Source organism: Candoia aspera, chromosome 3 (assembly GCF_035149785.1).
Source record: "Candoia aspera isolate rCanAsp1 chromosome 3, rCanAsp1.hap2, whole genome shotgun sequence".
Taxonomy (NCBI): domain Eukaryota; kingdom Metazoa; phylum Chordata; class Lepidosauria; order Squamata; family Boidae; genus Candoia; species Candoia aspera.
This window is the reverse complement of record NC_086155.1, coordinates 84,498,294-84,514,675: the sequence shown is the minus strand read 5'-3', so window position 1 is coordinate 84,514,675 and position 16,382 is coordinate 84,498,294. Positions and strand designations below refer to the sequence as shown.

The following is a 16,382-nucleotide window of genomic DNA, read 5'->3' as shown; positions in this document are numbered from 1 at the left end:
AATACAGCTAAAGAAAAAAGAAGACACTATAAAAGTGAAGAAATGAAAGATGCTTTCCAACTTCTCCAATACAGATACAAATACAGTTTAAAATATAACCTCTTACCAGTAATTAAACCATATTAATATTATTTCTATCAATGCAAACCATTTAGTCACTAAAACCCACAATTAAGGCAATGGGCTGAAGTACTCACCATGTGGATTGGCAAAAGGAGGTCACAGATTCAGAATTCTGATACAGATATATAGAGAAATAACTACAGTATTACAAAATCCACAAACAGTTTTACATTGCCAGCTGGAATTTTACTCTCTGTGAAGATTTAGGCCAGCCCAGAGGCATCCAAAACCAGAATAAACAGTATCTCTATTTGACCAAAGAGTAATAAATGTTTTTGTTCCATTTCTAGGTGTCCATATCTTTGGCCTTTGTGCTACTGCACTGATCACTGATATTATACAGCTGTCAACTGGATATCAAACACCATATTTCCTGACCGTATGCAAGCCTAATTATACTTCCCTCAATGTATCATGCTCAGAAAATTCTTACATTGTGGAGGATATTTGCTCAGGATCTGATCCCATTATCATCAATGATGGAAGGTTAGAAACGTATTTAGTTACATTTTTTAAAAAGTATACATTATTAAATATTTGTTATCTCTTGTTGAACATGTATGTACATCTTTGTCAGTCTGATGATGATATTTGTCTACCTATTTTGCTTTTCCACAAGGGAAGCGTTTGCGTTATATTTACATACAACATTTTAATGTGCTCTTTAGATTTTAAAAAAAAGGCTTCTAAAGTGGTTTGCAACTATCACTAGTAAGGCAGGGCCTGTCCTCCAATTTGCTGTCTAAAAAATGTGACACACAAGGTAAAGGAGGCTGCAAGAGAGGAAGAGAAAATATCAAGCTTAAGTATCAGTTTTTATAAGTTACAGGCGGGGTTTTGGGACCAGATCGGAAGAATGTAGTTCAGCCGATCTGCTGGAATGCCTTCTGCAGGATGACAGTTGGGAAGAACCCAAGGACATGGGTGTCTCAGCAGAGGCAATGAATAGCTGTGCTTCTCTTATTTTGCTCTTAGCTACAACCCCAATGGATTGGCTGCCAATTTAATTATTAACCAAAAGCAGTAGGTCCCTTAGTACAGAAAGTGAAATCCCAAGTGTCCCTTCCACCACCCCCTCCAGCCCCCTGTAGCATGATGCAATGCCTGATAGCTACAATTAGTATCAAAATTAGCTGGGATGAAGGTAGTTACCTTTGATGGAATGATTGACAGCTTGGTGACATTGGAATGAACCAAAGGCGGCTGGTCTTTTTTTCTCTACAGTACTTTCTATGTTAATGTGGATCAAAGCCCTTGGCTCTGTTCTGCCATATATTAGCATATCCAAGAAATAGCATATTTAGGGACAGGTTAAAGAAGATAAAGGCATAGAATTCTACAGAGAGAAATCGATGCAGTTCTCATTGACTCTCCTTAAGGCTTCTGGTTCTCATGGCAAAGATTTGCCTAACTATAAGTAAGGGCAGTTACAAAATGGCTGAACATTTCAGTTCTTTTAAAATGGTAGTGAGTAAGCAGGCTACATATGCAGGGATTAGTATCCTACTAAAAAAGAAAATTCTGTTGACAGAATGGGTCATAATAATGACAAAGATTTCCCTAACAACAGGCCTGGGCAGTAATTGAACAATATTTTCCTGCTCTTATACTCTCTCCCAAAATGCATAAATATAATGATCTAAGAAAAAGGCATATTTGGAATTTGCAAAGGAGATGTGAACACCTCTCTGCACATCCATTAACAAACTGTACTGATTCCAAGAGTAATCATCATGCATAAAATTTAGTGATTTATAAACACATATTTAGATAATACCATTTCCAAATAGCAGGCTGAAATGTAGCCCAAGGCTTTTGTTCTTTTTTCAGAAAAAAATTAATATAGCAAATCTAATTTTAAAAAAAGATAGTCTAATCTCAATTCCTTAAAAAAAACCTTAAAACCTTATTTCAAATTCCCAGATTTACAGTGACTATTTTTGAGATTGCCTCAATATTTTAAAAAACCCATCTCAGAATAGGTTATTATGTATTCTCTAGTGATAGTTTCCATGTTCAAATGTCTCCATGCATACGACTTATAGACTTATAGACTTTGCTTGACTGCGTCCAAGTCTCCTCAAGTGGACTTTGATTTAAGTGAGTTCATGGACATGTCTCTATCATTTTCTTGACAAGAGTAAAGAAATTTATTTATTTATCTATTTATCTATCTATCTATCTATCTATCTATCCATTCATTCATTCATTCATTCAATTTTTATGGCCGCTCATCTCAAACAAGTGACTCTGAGTGGCGAGATAGTTTGTCACTGCCTTCTTCCAAGATGTTTTCTTCAACTTCACAGTTTAGCCTAAGTGGTCCTCATCCAAATCCTAACCAGATTCAACCCTGCAGATCAGTCAAGGTTGGCTAGATGTTGAATTTAAGAAGAAGCATTTCCTAAATGTTGCCTGTTGGGGATATATTCTCTATAACAATTAAGTTTTTTAATGCTTTTTAGGGAGAGAAATATTAAAATATTACTCCAAGAGATAAGAAATGAAATAATTAGTTAAACACCCTTTCTACTAACTGTCCCTTGTGGACCTCCTGACTGCTTTGCACTTTTCAGTCAGCCTTGGAGCAGGTTTCTTAAACATTTTGCTGTCAGGACCCCTCCCCACTTTTAAAAATTATGGAGGACTCCAAAAGAGTTTTTGTTTGTATGGTTTATATTTATCAATATTTGCCATAGTAAAAATTAAAATTGACACATTCATAGAATATTTATGTATTGAATCATGTAAAAATAACAATATTAAATCCATTAGATATTAACATAAATAAAGTATTTTTCATGAAAAAAACTATTTTTTTAACAGATAAAAATAAAATGAGAAGAGTGACATTGTTTCTATTTTTTTTGCAAATATTTTCAATATCTGACAAATAATTTTGATTTTGCAGACCCATGAGAGGGTCTTGGGGGACCCCCAGGGGTCCTTGGACCACACTTTACAAAACACTGCCTTAGAGCTTCCTAGATTCCTTACGTGCTGCTGAATGTCTTAATGCCAGCACCATTGTGGATCAAGACCCAGATTACTTGTCTGAGATATCTGTTCCCTTATAGCTTTAAGAAACTGGGTTGTGATTATTAGCAAATTGGCAAGTAAGCTCAGATAGAAATCCTGGAGGAGGGGAATCATTGCTGCCAATTTTGAGGCAGTGAGCTAGAGAGTTTTAATTGATGGGTACAATGTTTATCCAATCACTAGGAAAATTAATGGCAATATGTAAGCTATTCCCAATTCTTCTTTTTATTTACTTGTATTCCTTTTAAAATAATAACAGGGAAAAAAACAAAAAGGAACAAAACATAAAGATTCATACACTGTCAAAAAATACATAACAAGTGCTTTAAAAATAAGTGGAAAAAATACAACAGAAAAAAAATATTTAAAGTGTGATATGTCATTACAACAGTAAACAGTTACAATTCTATATATAGTTATCTAATGCAAACATTATGCAAATATATACATACATACATACATACATATATATATATATATATATATATATAGTTTCTAATACACTTATATAACTATCGTGCTTTTTTTAACCTACAGTATTTTGTATAAATGAGTCCCATATTTCATTATACTTATCCATACAAAGTCTACATCTATAAGCAATCTGCTTATAGGTGGTAAATGTAATCAGGTGTTCAATCCATTGAGTAAATGGGGCCACACATTTATCTTTCCCATGCTGCAATACCAGTCTTTTGGCCATAGTAAGGGCACGAAAAATCCATTTATATTGTCCAGTTGTCAAATTCCATGTATTAGATATCTGACTCAAGAGAACGTTATCCTCTGAAAATTTTAGCTTTTGTCACACAGTGACATTTATATGATCTACTACTTTCTCCCAAAATTTAGTAAGTATTGTTGCTGTTTATTCGTTCATTCGCTTCTGACTCTTCATGACTTCATGGACCAGCCCACGCCAGAGCTTCCTGTCGGTCGTCAACACCCCCAGCAACCCCAGGGACGATTCCATCACCTCTAGAATATCATCCATCCATCTTGCCCTTGGTCGGCCCCTCTTCCTTTTGCCTTCCACTCTTCCTAGCATCAGCATCTTCTCCAGGGTGTCCTGTCTTCTCATTATGTGGCCAAAGTATTTCAGTTTTGCCTTTAATAACATCCCCTCAAGTGAGCAGTCTGGCTTTATTTCCTGGAATATGGACTGGTTTGATCTTCTGGCACTCCAAGGCACTCTCAGAATTTTCCTCCAACACCACATTTCCAAAGCATCTGTCTTCCTTCTCTCAGCCTGCCTTATGGTCACAGCCATATGTTACTACTGGGAATACCATTGCTTTAACCATGCGGACCTTTGTTGTCAGTGTGATGTCTCTGCTCTTAACTATTTTATCGAGATTTGTCATTGCTCTTCTCCCAAGGATTAAGCGTCTTCTGATTTCCTGACTGCAGTCAGCAACTGCAGTAATCTTTGCACCTAGAAATACAAAGTCTTTCACTGCCTTTACGTTTTCTCCCTCTATCTGCCAGTTATCAATCAAGCTGGTTGCCATAATCTTGTTTTTTTTGAGGTTTAGCTGCAAACCAGCTTTTGCACTTTCTTCTTTCACCTTCATCATAAGGCTCCTCAGTTCCTCTTTGTTTTCAGCCATCAAAGTGGTATCATCTGCATATCTGAGATTGTTAATGTTTCTTCCAGCCATTTTAACTCCAGCCTTGGATTCCTCAAGCCCAGCATGTCGCATGATGTGTTCTGCATACAAGTTGAATAGGTAGGGTGAGAGTATACAGCCCTGCCGTACTCCTTTCCCAATCTTAAACCAGTCCATTGTTCCGTGGTCTGTTCTTACTGTTGCTACTTGGTCGTTATACAGATTCTTCAGGAGGCAGACAAGATGACTTGGTATCCCCATACCACTAAGAACTTGCCACAATTTGTTATGGTCCACACAGTCAAAGGTTTTAGAATAGTCAATAGAACAGAAATAGATGTTTTTCTGAAACTCCCTGGCTTTTTCCGTTATCCATCGGATATTGGCAATTTGGTCCCTAGTTCCTCTGCCTTTTCTAAACCCAGCTTGAACCTCTGTCAATTCTCGCTCCATGAATTGCTGAAGTCTACCTTTCAGGATCTTGAGCATTACCTTACTGGCATGTGAAATGAATGCCACTGTTCAATAGTTTGAACATTGTTTAGTGTTTCCCTTTTTTGGTATGGGGATATAAGTTGATTTTTTCCAATCGGATGGCCATTCTTGTGTTTTCCAAATTTGCTGGCATATGGCATGCATTATCTTGACAGCATCATCTTGCAAGATTTTGAACAATTCAGTTGGGATACCATCATCTTCTGCTGCCTTGTTATTAGTGATGCTTCTTAAGGCCCATTCAACTTCACTCTTCAGGATGTCTGGCTCTAGCTCACTGACCACATCGTCAAAGCTATCCCGGATACTGTTATCCTTCCTATACAGGTCTTCTGCATATTCTTGCCACCTTTTCTTGATCTCTTCTTCTTCTGTTAGGTCCTTGCCATCTTTGTTTTTGATCATACCCATTTTTGCCTGGAATTTACCTCCGATGTTTCTAATTTTCTGGAAGAGGTCTCTTGTTCTTCCTATTCTATTGTCTTCTTCCACTTCTGCGCACTGCTTGTTTAAAAATATTAGTAAGTATAGGACATTGTAAAAACTTGTGTTTTAAAGAAGCATTGCCCTTATTATATCTCCAACGGAATGCTGCCTTCGACAATCCTTTTCTATACAAATGTAATGGAGTCCAATAAATTCTAAATATTAGAATTCTGTCATAACTGGAGAATTCTGATTCTGTCATAACTGAGGATTTTCTTCATTCAGGAATTTAATCAGTGCAGTCAAAATATGTTATCTGTTACTATTTGTGAATGTGAGCTATAGCAGTCATTCTTTCCAAAATACTGAAAGGCCTTTTTTCAAACCTGATAATGTAGTGATCATTCCCCAGAATACAAGCTTGTAGGTTAAACACTGTATGTAAACTGGACCACCCAGTGCTTTGGGTTATTTTTAAATCGGGCTTGGCAGAATGTCTTTTAAGTGAGAAATTTAATTTGAATGTCCTTCCTTTGCAGAAAGTCATTCCCTTCACAACACGCCACCCTGGCAGCGTTTGCAGCTGTGTATGTTTCGGTGAGTAATTATGCCTCTTCGTATTAATGTGTACAAGAAGGAAAAAATCAGAATGTCATTGCTTCCCTTGTGCAAAGCAGGCTGATAAAGAGAAGAAATGTAAAGACCCAGGGGGAACCACCCCACCTTCATTTTTTCAAAGAAGTGAAATATAAAAATTGGAGATTAAGGAAAATTGGTAGAAACACCATTTGTATTAACTATCCTGGCTTTTGGAATTAGGGAAATACTTTTAAAAGCAGTGTAGTGAAGTGTGGCCAAGTCACAATAATACAAATGTCATATATGTCTACTTCTAAGTAACATCCATCATGCTCAGTGGACTAACGTCCAAGTAAGAGGAGCATTTTGTGACAGGTCACAAAAATCTACAACTTTCGCTTTCATCGTTAAATGTTGATTTTTCTGCATTAAATGAAAGGAAAATTTTCATTATTGTAAATATATTGTATGCCATCAGAGAACAAACTAATGTGAGAAATGAGTTGAGATTATTTCGGTTTATGGCAGTCTTCTAATTTTTGAACCCAGCTCACTGAAAATTCAGCATGAAAGCACATGGCTCTCTCATATCTCTTTTGACACATATTATTCAATGGGGCTTATTTCCTGGTAAGTGGACATGGCATAGAATTTCACTTTGTTTTCCTCTAACCATCAACAGCTTTTATGACAATGCATGGAGGATTTGATTTCTGAAATATTTGGAGTACTCTTAACTATGGTTCTTTGATGCTATTAAGCTAAGGTGTCACCTCATCCAGCCTACATCCAGACATCTCCATTATCATTGGTAGGAAGTAGTGATGTGAATGGAGAGATAGATCTGATTATTTCTGATGCTATTCACAGGGGAGTGGAGGTAGGGGGCAAGACTAACATTGAAGCTAGCCTATCCTAGTATGGGGTAATGGTCCTTCTCCTTCTCCAAAGGCTTTGTGGGACAAGCAGCTCTGATCTGGTTACATTAACACTCGAATCTTCCTGTGCCATTTCCGTAATACTTCCAAATACATTCCCTGGCTGATTCATGCTGACAGGTGCTCAGTTCCCACACTGAGAAATTACTCAGATAGGAGGCGGTTTGGAGTTCTGTGTCAAAGAGGTTCTTCCATCTCTACAATCCATTGAGTCAGAAGACATTCGGAGGACTGACTTCTCCTCACCTAGTCCCACACTATTGGAGTCAGATAGAAGATACCATCTGGAGGAGCCACTGACCCTTTCCCAACCCATGCACTCCAGAAACTGAGCTCTTCATTTCAGTTCCATTTGTAAAGTAGCAGTAGGACAATTCCTATAGCTCCACTCACTGCCACCATCACCCCAAGTGGTGGTTGGCACTTTCCATTTTTCTCCCAAATTCCAAACAGCAAGGAGAAAATTCTTGACTCTTTCACCTCACAACATATCAACTGAATCTAGATTTTTTTTTTTCCTTTCAAAATAACCCATGGGATATTTGCTTGTTTTCCTTTATTACCTCCTTTGAAAAACAGGAAAGGGAAGAATGCCATTCCAAGGGGAAAATATCACTAAACATTAAAAATGTATTTCTTTTAAAGATGTACTTCAATTCTACGCTAACCGACTCTTCTAAACTCCTGAAACCACTTCTAGTCTTTGCTTTTATCATCTGCGGAATCATGTGTGGCCTGACACGCATCACCCAGTACAAAAACCATCCAGTCGATGTTTATTGTGGCTTTTTAATTGGGGGTGGAATTGCCCTCTACTTGGTAAGTAGAATGCCAGCGTTCAGAAATGCCTACACGTCTTATAAATTAAAAGGTTTTGTGTGATTTTAGATTTTTCATATAGATATTATTCAAATCAGCTCTCTACAATGTGCTTCTGAAAATGAACAGATGTCCTTTAAAAATTGAAAGGGCACTGATAATCTATTCATATAGAAAATATAATGTATTTAGGACTGTATAAGCCTTCATGAAACTCACTTGGGCAATCTTGAGCAAATCACTCTCTTTAGTATGCAATCGGCGAGGGGGAGCAGAGCTGTGTACAAGTTGTCCCCATTTAGAGCTTCTGGAATCATGGATGGAATATCATGGCGCTTACTATAACTAGTTACAGCTAGTCATTTTCTTGGTGTAAGTAGATACTTTTACAGCCAGAGTGACTGGCAGGTGCTATGTCCACCAGTTTTTTCTGGAATTGTTTTGATTAAACAATTAATACATGGAAAGTTGGCCCACTGCAAAGCTAAGTGTCAAACTGTAGAACCTTCTTGATTTCCAAGAGTTCCTATGGAACATCTAGACATCCTTGGAACAATTAAAATGCCCAGTGATTCATCTGGAAACACACATGTTTCCGGGGGGTGGGGGGAGGGTAAGCTGTGATAGTAGGGAGCATCATGAGGGTGCTACAGGAGGTCATGGTGAGCAACATTGACTATACAGGTCCCCTTGCATAACTCTTTGGGACATTATGTTAAAGGTGTGGGGGGCAAAGCAGTGATCATAAGCAATAATAATTTTACTTGAACCACCTGCTGCCATTCACAAGTTCTGCAAAACTAAAGTTGAAATTTTGAATTATATTACATGAAACTCTTGCCACATGTTCCCAATCAACTGATCTTCTGCAATGCCTGTAAATTTGTTTATTTTTCATAGTGTGTTACTATATTTCAAACAGCAGGGAAAAAGAGATTGCAACCTTATGTAAGCTATATAACATGTTAGGTAAATCATGCAACTTCTTGGGAGTACATAAAACTAATGACTTGGCTTTAAAAACATTGGAAATGTCCAGAAGTCTGGAATTTTTTCTCATGGCAAATTCATTTGAATCCCTACTCCTACATCCATTTAGACAAATGTCAACACAATTCTGATGCTTAACTTGACCAAAGCAGCTCTAGTGGTGATGATCGCTTCAAGCAGCCTGAGTGCATGTTTGATGAAGCTGAACAATTCCTTGACATCCACCAGGTTCCCTGTTTTGTCTCTCCCTAGACAAATTTGTGTTCTTTTTTTTAAAAGAACCCTGAGTGTGCAAATAAAGCAAAACTCAGGCCTTTGCTCTGATTCTGCACAAATCGGTTTGAAACTGAATTTGTTTCTCATCTAACTGGCATACAACTCGGCTATTAAGCCACTGAAAGGGCACCGCCTTTGAACAGAAAATTAATTTATTTACTGAGCAATAAATCAAGCGATGTGACTGTAAAGTAAAAAACAGATGATTTGCATTATTTTCAAACAGATGAAAGAAAAGAAAATATCAATTTTATGTGTTGTTTTGTAAACAGGCCTTTGCATTTAGGCTCGGTCACACTGATCCCTTCTCACGTTGTGATTATTTATTTATTTTTATTTATTTATCAAATTTCATCACCGCCTGTCTCTCCCAAAAGGGGGACTCTGGGCGATTATGCATATACATGTTTATTGGAGAACTAAACACAAATCATAAGAACTGGCCATTTCTTATTTGTTCTCCTTTCACATGATTCTGATCCTTTCAACCTACTGGATCTCTAAATCCCACTGAACCTTACCACCCAGCTTTTTACTCGGATGTCTTGCTTTGGAGCATATCACCCTATTGGGCAAGCACCTTCTGAATAAGAGGGGTGTTTCAGTCATTTGCAATGCCTAAAGTTGTTGATGTTGTTTTTGAAAAGACAAAAATATCACTGGGCATGTACTGAGTCAGCTCTCTGCAACCTAAGTGCCTCCCAGATATGTGGACTTCAATTCCCAGAATTCTCGGCAATGGCCATGCTGGCTGGTGAATTCTGGAGGGGACTTGGTTTGGGAAATGCTATATTAAGCCCTCAACCTGCTTGAGCTATCTTAAGTCCCTCTCATATCAATAGTAAATAAAGAGAGGGGAATGGGAATCCCTCAGAATTAGCTTACTCCTGCCCTTTTCCTACATTTTTCTGCGGGGAGGGTGTGCTGTACTGAGGGCTACACTTGCCCTTTGAATGGCATACCATAGCTTTACTTCAAAAGTTGTCTGGGACCAAGACAAAACCCAATGCTCAGTCCCCATCTATTGATGTAATGGTATGTGGGAAAGACCTTGGGAGACTGGGCGAAGAGACGCTGCCAAGGGAATGGTAAGATAACAGACAGCATAGCCTGCTGGCAAGAGCAAGAGGGCAGGGCAAGAGGCTCAAAAGAGACCCTCCCTAATTTCTTGGGCTATAAAGAAGACAAGAGGGGGGGAGAGAATTGTACTTTCATACTTGCAAGATTCTGTCAATGTAGCTTTACAATAAAGTAGAAATAGCACATCTGGTTATGGTTCCTATCTAGTTTACCCCATGAAGCCAACAATTGAATAGTTCTCTCTTTCTGTCACATTTAAACTTACAATTCAGTAGCAAATTTTAGAGGGCTCTGGGGGCCAGGACCAAGCTTGGAGGTCCTTCATATGTTATGCATCTGGCTATAGGAGACCTTCCACACCATGCCCTATGCTCTTGTTAAACTGCTGAACTTTGTTGATTCTGGTTCTCCTCCTTAGTATTAGAAGGAGAAAGTGTTGCTGTCAGGATCCAAAAGGCCTATCCCTTTAAAGAACTAAACTGTTCTGAGGTTGGTCTAAGATAGTACAGCTTCTTCTTAACTCAAGAAATGTGGTAAAGGAGTGGAAATACCCACTGATGTCTTCTCATTTTTCTTTGCCTATTCTAGATACTGGTGAAACTGTTCCTTAGGGATCTTGAAACAGGGAAAGACAGATTCAGATAATTACTAGGAGTGATATGTGTAATCCCACTATGAAAAAATCCATCTCTGGCAGATATATTAGCAGTTTTAAGAGCTTATTCCATACCCACAACACTGAGCTTGAGAAATGTAACTACCCTTTGCTGAAGTGTCTGTAAATATTTACTTTTCCGTAAAAGGGTTCTATTTTTTCCTTCAAATACCAGGGTCTGTATGCTGTGGGGAACTTTCTGCCAAGTGAAGACAACATGTTCAATCAGAACATACACAGAGAGCCACTGAGACCTTTGCCTGACCTAAACCAAGATCCCAACCGAATTCTACCAGGGAAAAATGGTAGTGGTAATGATGCCATCACTACTCATCACGTGGAGAACATGTTGAACAGGAACCATAGAGACACCGGTTCCTTGACAAACCTCAAGAGAGCAAATGCTGATGTCGAAATTATAATGCCACGAAGTCCGATGGGAAAGGAAAACATGGTCACATTCAGCAACACCTTGCCAAGAGTCAACACGCCTGCAGTAGAAGAATCAGCTCGACGGAACGCAACCATACATGCGTCTATGGATTCTGCCCGCTCGAAACAGCTCCTCTCTCAGTGGAAGAACAAGAATGAAAGTCGGAAGCTGTCCCTGCAGGTAATTGAGACTGATTCCGGACAGTCACCTCCTAGGGCCATTGAAATGAGGTCAAGCTCTGAGCCATCTAGAGTGGGTGTTAATGGAGACCACCATGGTCCAAGCAGTCAGTATCTGAAAATTCAACCTGGTAGTATGCCAGGCTGTAACAGTGCTGGCCTATCTGGGGGACCCAGGGTTTCTATTCAGTCACGTCCAGGATCTTCCCAGCTTGTGCATATCCCTGAAGAGACCCAGGAAAATGTGAACACCTCTCCAAAAACAAGTTCTGCTCGAGCTAAGTGGTTAAAAGCTGCTGAGAAGACAGTTGGATGCAGAAGTAACAGCCAGCCAAGAATCATGCAGGTGATAGCCATGTCAAAGCAACAAGGAGTTCTTCAGGGCAGCCCAAAGGGCTCTGAGGGCAGTACAGTCACCTGCACGGGAGCAATCCGCTACAAAACCTTGACAGATCACGAACCAAGCAGCATCGTACGAGTTGAAGCCCATCCCGAAAACAGCCGCCCCATCATTCAAATGCCATCGGAAGGAGAAGGCAGTGGCTCCTGGAAATGGAAAGCTCCCGAGAAAGGAAGCCTCCGCCAAACGTATGAGCTGAATGACCTCAACAGAGACTCTGAGAGCTGCGAATCTTTGAAAGACAGTTACAGTTCTGGGGACCGGAAGAGAAGCAACATCGAGAGCGGTGAGCACCACCATCATGGGATCACCACGATAAGGGTGACCCCCGTAGAAGGCAGTGAGATTGGCTCAGAGACCCTCTCCATTTCCTCTAGCCGTGACTCGACCCTTCGGAGAAAAGGTAATATCATTCTAATTCCCGAAAGAGGCAGCAGCCCGGAGAATACCAGGAATATCTTCTACAAAGGAACATCTCCAACAAGAGTTTACAAAGAGTGAGGGCTGGTGCTTCAGCCAAAACATACTACTACAATCAATACTTTGTACTCTCTTTATTTTTAGAGCTGATGCCGAAATATTCTTGATGTGCCAACTATCGACCATCAGCCTGACTGTTTATGGATGTTGCTGATGTGTAGTGATTGTGCATGAATTTGTGAATCTCATGTCGCGGGGGGAAAAAGCACAATGCAAGAACCTAATGGAGGGGAGCAAGCTTTTGTTTTCAGATTCCAAATGTTTTTCCAGTGGGGACTGACCAGGTCAGCAAAAAGAGCCATCTTAAATCCAGACGGCTCGTTTCCTGAATGTGCCAACTTTTCAACTTATCTCTGTTTCATGATAAAAGGGAAGCAATTTTTTTTAAAATCAGCAAAAGCTGTACCAGAGTTGTACTTCATCTTTGCGGGTTTTGCACCAAAACTTAATACCAAATGGTGCTGATTCTAACTTTACATTTTTAGAAGACTTCTATTCCTGTGCAGCTCTCTAAACACAGTACATTTTAACGTGCGAGTTCTTTCCGAGTATTTCAGCTGAAAACACCACGCTAACTGCATTCATTTAGAATAGAGAAGTATCAGTGGCTTTGCTATAGTGCAATTGTCATCTCAAATGACAGCTGGAGTTTTATGTAGTGCTTTGAAAGGTTTTCTGGATCCAAAAGAAAAAAATAGGTGATATTCCATGAAAGTTGAATAATTTTTTCTCTTGGCTTTGATTTCTTTGCTTTTCTCCAAACCGTTTAGTTACAGGTGCTATAGAGGTAGAGGCTGCTTTTTAATGAGATAGGTTGGGATTAGTTTAAATATTGTGCATTTTTTTCAAGGTGGGGATCTCTTACAGCACTAATTCAAATTCTTCATTTGGAACAGGTTCTCAGTTTGCCTCATTGCTTCCTTTTTTCTTTTTTCAGTTCATCATTGATTAGCTAGCACTTCACCCTGATCTCTGCCACTGTGTTGTAACAGTGCAAATAAATCTTACAAGTCTGATTGCCTAATCAAATAGCAGGAGTGGCCTTAAACACAGGAACGTCATAGACAAGACAAAGGACCCCTATTGTTCCTTTCCCAAAAACTGGGTTGTGCTTCTGCTTCCAGAAGTGACCTGAATTTAATGAAGGAGCATGGCCGGAAGATGCAAGGCAATCATAATAGGCTTATCTTAATCTCCCATGGGCTGGTAAAATAGTCAGTGGAAATGAGAACTGAAACTAAGTTGCTGAATCCTCTCCCAGATGACCGTTTGCTATCTTAAATACTTCAAGCGAGATTTCATTAGGTAGCCTATCCCCTTTTCTTCTTCATCAGTGTTGAACTTCTGCCTCCCTCTGAGTTCCTAATATACTAAATAGGATTTGTCAGTTTTGATGACAATGAAAGCAATGGTGGAGGTATCTCGTAGCTGGCTACCTGGTGGCCTCTGACAACCTGATATATTGGATGACTCTCATATCCAATGGATTGGCTGGTCGTGTCATCTGGGGAAAACCACAGATGAAACCGATACTCCGACTCACACAGAGACGTTCTCTCACTCATTTGGAATATAAAATGACCATTCAACCACTTATAGCTTGTTCATTTGATCACTCTTTATTTTTAAAAAAATACCATGCCCTGTAACAATAATCAAACAAATATAGAAGTGCTGCATTGTAGGACCGCCACTCATATTCAGTTAATGTAATTTTCAGTAAGGAATGTATTTTTTCCTTTACCATGAACACATCTTGAGAAGCGAGATGCTGCTAGAGCCCCACCCACCCAGGGAGAAAACTGGCCAAATGAAATGGGCTGTCAAAGAAAAATAGGATTTCTTGGAATAGTAAATCATGGACAGATTGATTTATCTTCACTCCATGTCCCATCCTACAGTATGTTCAGTTTTAGACCTCATCGGCCCTGTCTCTGTAAATTCTTTTATCCTGTGTCAACATTTCAAATTAAATAGGCTCTTAGAAAACACATTTCTTATTTTCCCACAAAACAGGCATCTTAAACCTGTGCCAGCATATTCAGGAAATGTGAAACCCAACTAATAATGCAATGGCTGATATGCACATTAATCCAGGAGATGAACTATGTAGTTAGTTCACATCAAAATACTCAGCCAGAAAAGAAGATTGAGAGTTATCTGGCATCTGGAAAACCCAGTCCAATTGACTTCCAATCCTTGCGTTCTGGAAATCTAAATGGGCCAACGGCAACTGCAGTTACTGTATTGTGTTTCCCACCCTCCCTCCAAATAATTCTGAGTGACAGTTTATCCTCACTGCTATCCTGTAGGTCTATTTATTGGAAACATGTTAATCTTTCTTGTTAACAACCAAAACACTGTACATAATACAAGAAGAATCTGGTAATAACCATGCAATAAAGCTATAGTACCAGTGTTGGAAGCCATTAAAAGCCCTTCAAAAGCAAAATGCAAACATTGTATTTTCCATTACCTTTTTTAAAAGGGCAAATTATTTATCATTGTCTGTTTGTTAGATTCATATCTAACTTTTTCATATCCCACTTTTTCACCAGGAGCATAAAACAGCGATCCTTCTTCCATTCCCCCCTCCCCATCCCTGTAAGAAAAATCCAACTGAGAGAGTCACCAACAACTCAAGTTCTTCTATTAGCAGAAACATTTGGTGGAAGTTTTAAAATAAAAATAAGAACACCCCCCTCCCCAAGTGGGCCTTTTGGAGCAGGAGGGATTGAGCCTCTTGTGTAAATGTTAACCAGATATATTCATATGGAGATTGGTGAGCTTAGTATAGGCAGGTCCTATACTGCTTTGGGCTTTTAAAGATTGAAAACAACACCTTGAGCTGAGCCTGGAAAACAACTGACAACCAGTTCAGAAATGTTAAGTCAAAGAGATATTATCATGATACTTCGCCCCTTAGGAGCTCCACTTCACACCTTCTAGACTGATGTATGGCAAAATTCATACACTAGATATGAAGCAACCAAGCATGGATAAACCTAGTAAAAAAATACCAGGGCTAGGCTAGAAAGGAAGGCTAGCCAGAGAATGTCATAGAGGAGCAAGGATTTAAGCTTGGTTTTCTGCAACAAACTTAACCCACTCTAACCTATTCCCACCCATTAGCAGCGGCTCTCCAGGCCTCAAGGCAAAGGTCCTTACCAGCTCACTTACCCGAGATTCTTTCACTCAGCATGACTGTGGTGAAGCCTAGCCTTCAGTCCTGCAAAAGATGTAGTCTTCTACAGGAAGAGTGTTCTTTTTAGATAATCATTCAGAAATCATTAGTTACACTGCAAGCAGTTATTTCTGTGTAAACCCCCAATAGCACTGAGGAGTTAACATCTCTCACTGGGTTAGATGGAAAGGAAGGCATTATTAATGACACCATTTAGAACAAATGAGAATTATGTCTTGAGATACACATCTCAAAACATACCTACATTCCATTTCCTCTGATACCAAACTGGTCATCACACATATCTAAACCCAATCCAGCTCAGGAATAAACCATGCAATCCTGATTGCTGGATGCAGGCGTCCAGCTGATATATTTTTATGTCCACCACTGTTGTACCAACAGCTACTTGCTTTATGTTGAAAATTTGATAAGGATCCCACTAGTGAAGCATCCATGCTTTTTCAGAGGAGGGCTCACATCTAGCCTTTAACTAGTATACCATACATTGAGCTGCACTCAAGAAGTGGGTAGGACCAAATAAACTAAATTTGATTTAAATGTCAGTATAATTAAAATTACATATACCTCATATACCATATACACCATAGATGACTTTTTCCCATGTGTTGTAGAATTTCTCCTTTTCTCACATCAAAAATTGCAATTTGGTGGC

At 39.2% G+C, this 16,382-nt stretch overlaps 1 protein-coding gene across 1 annotated transcript in view; it reads left to right on the top strand.

Moving 5' to 3' along the window:
• The window catches only part of PLPPR4 (phospholipid phosphatase related 4), a 43,513-nt gene extending 30,303 nt beyond the window's left edge, over positions 1-13,210 (top strand). Inside the window, exons 4-7 of the mRNA XM_063298269.1 lie at positions 414-609; positions 6,233-6,290; positions 7,856-8,029; positions 11,206-13,210. Coding sequence (XP_063154339.1) covers positions 414-609; positions 6,233-6,290; positions 7,856-8,029; positions 11,206-12,543 — 1,766 coding nt within the window. The 3' untranslated portion in view covers positions 12,544-13,210. The remainder of the gene's footprint in view (positions 1-413; positions 610-6,232; positions 6,291-7,855; positions 8,030-11,205) is intronic.
• The last annotated feature ends 3,172 nt before the right edge of the window (positions 13,211-16,382 follow it).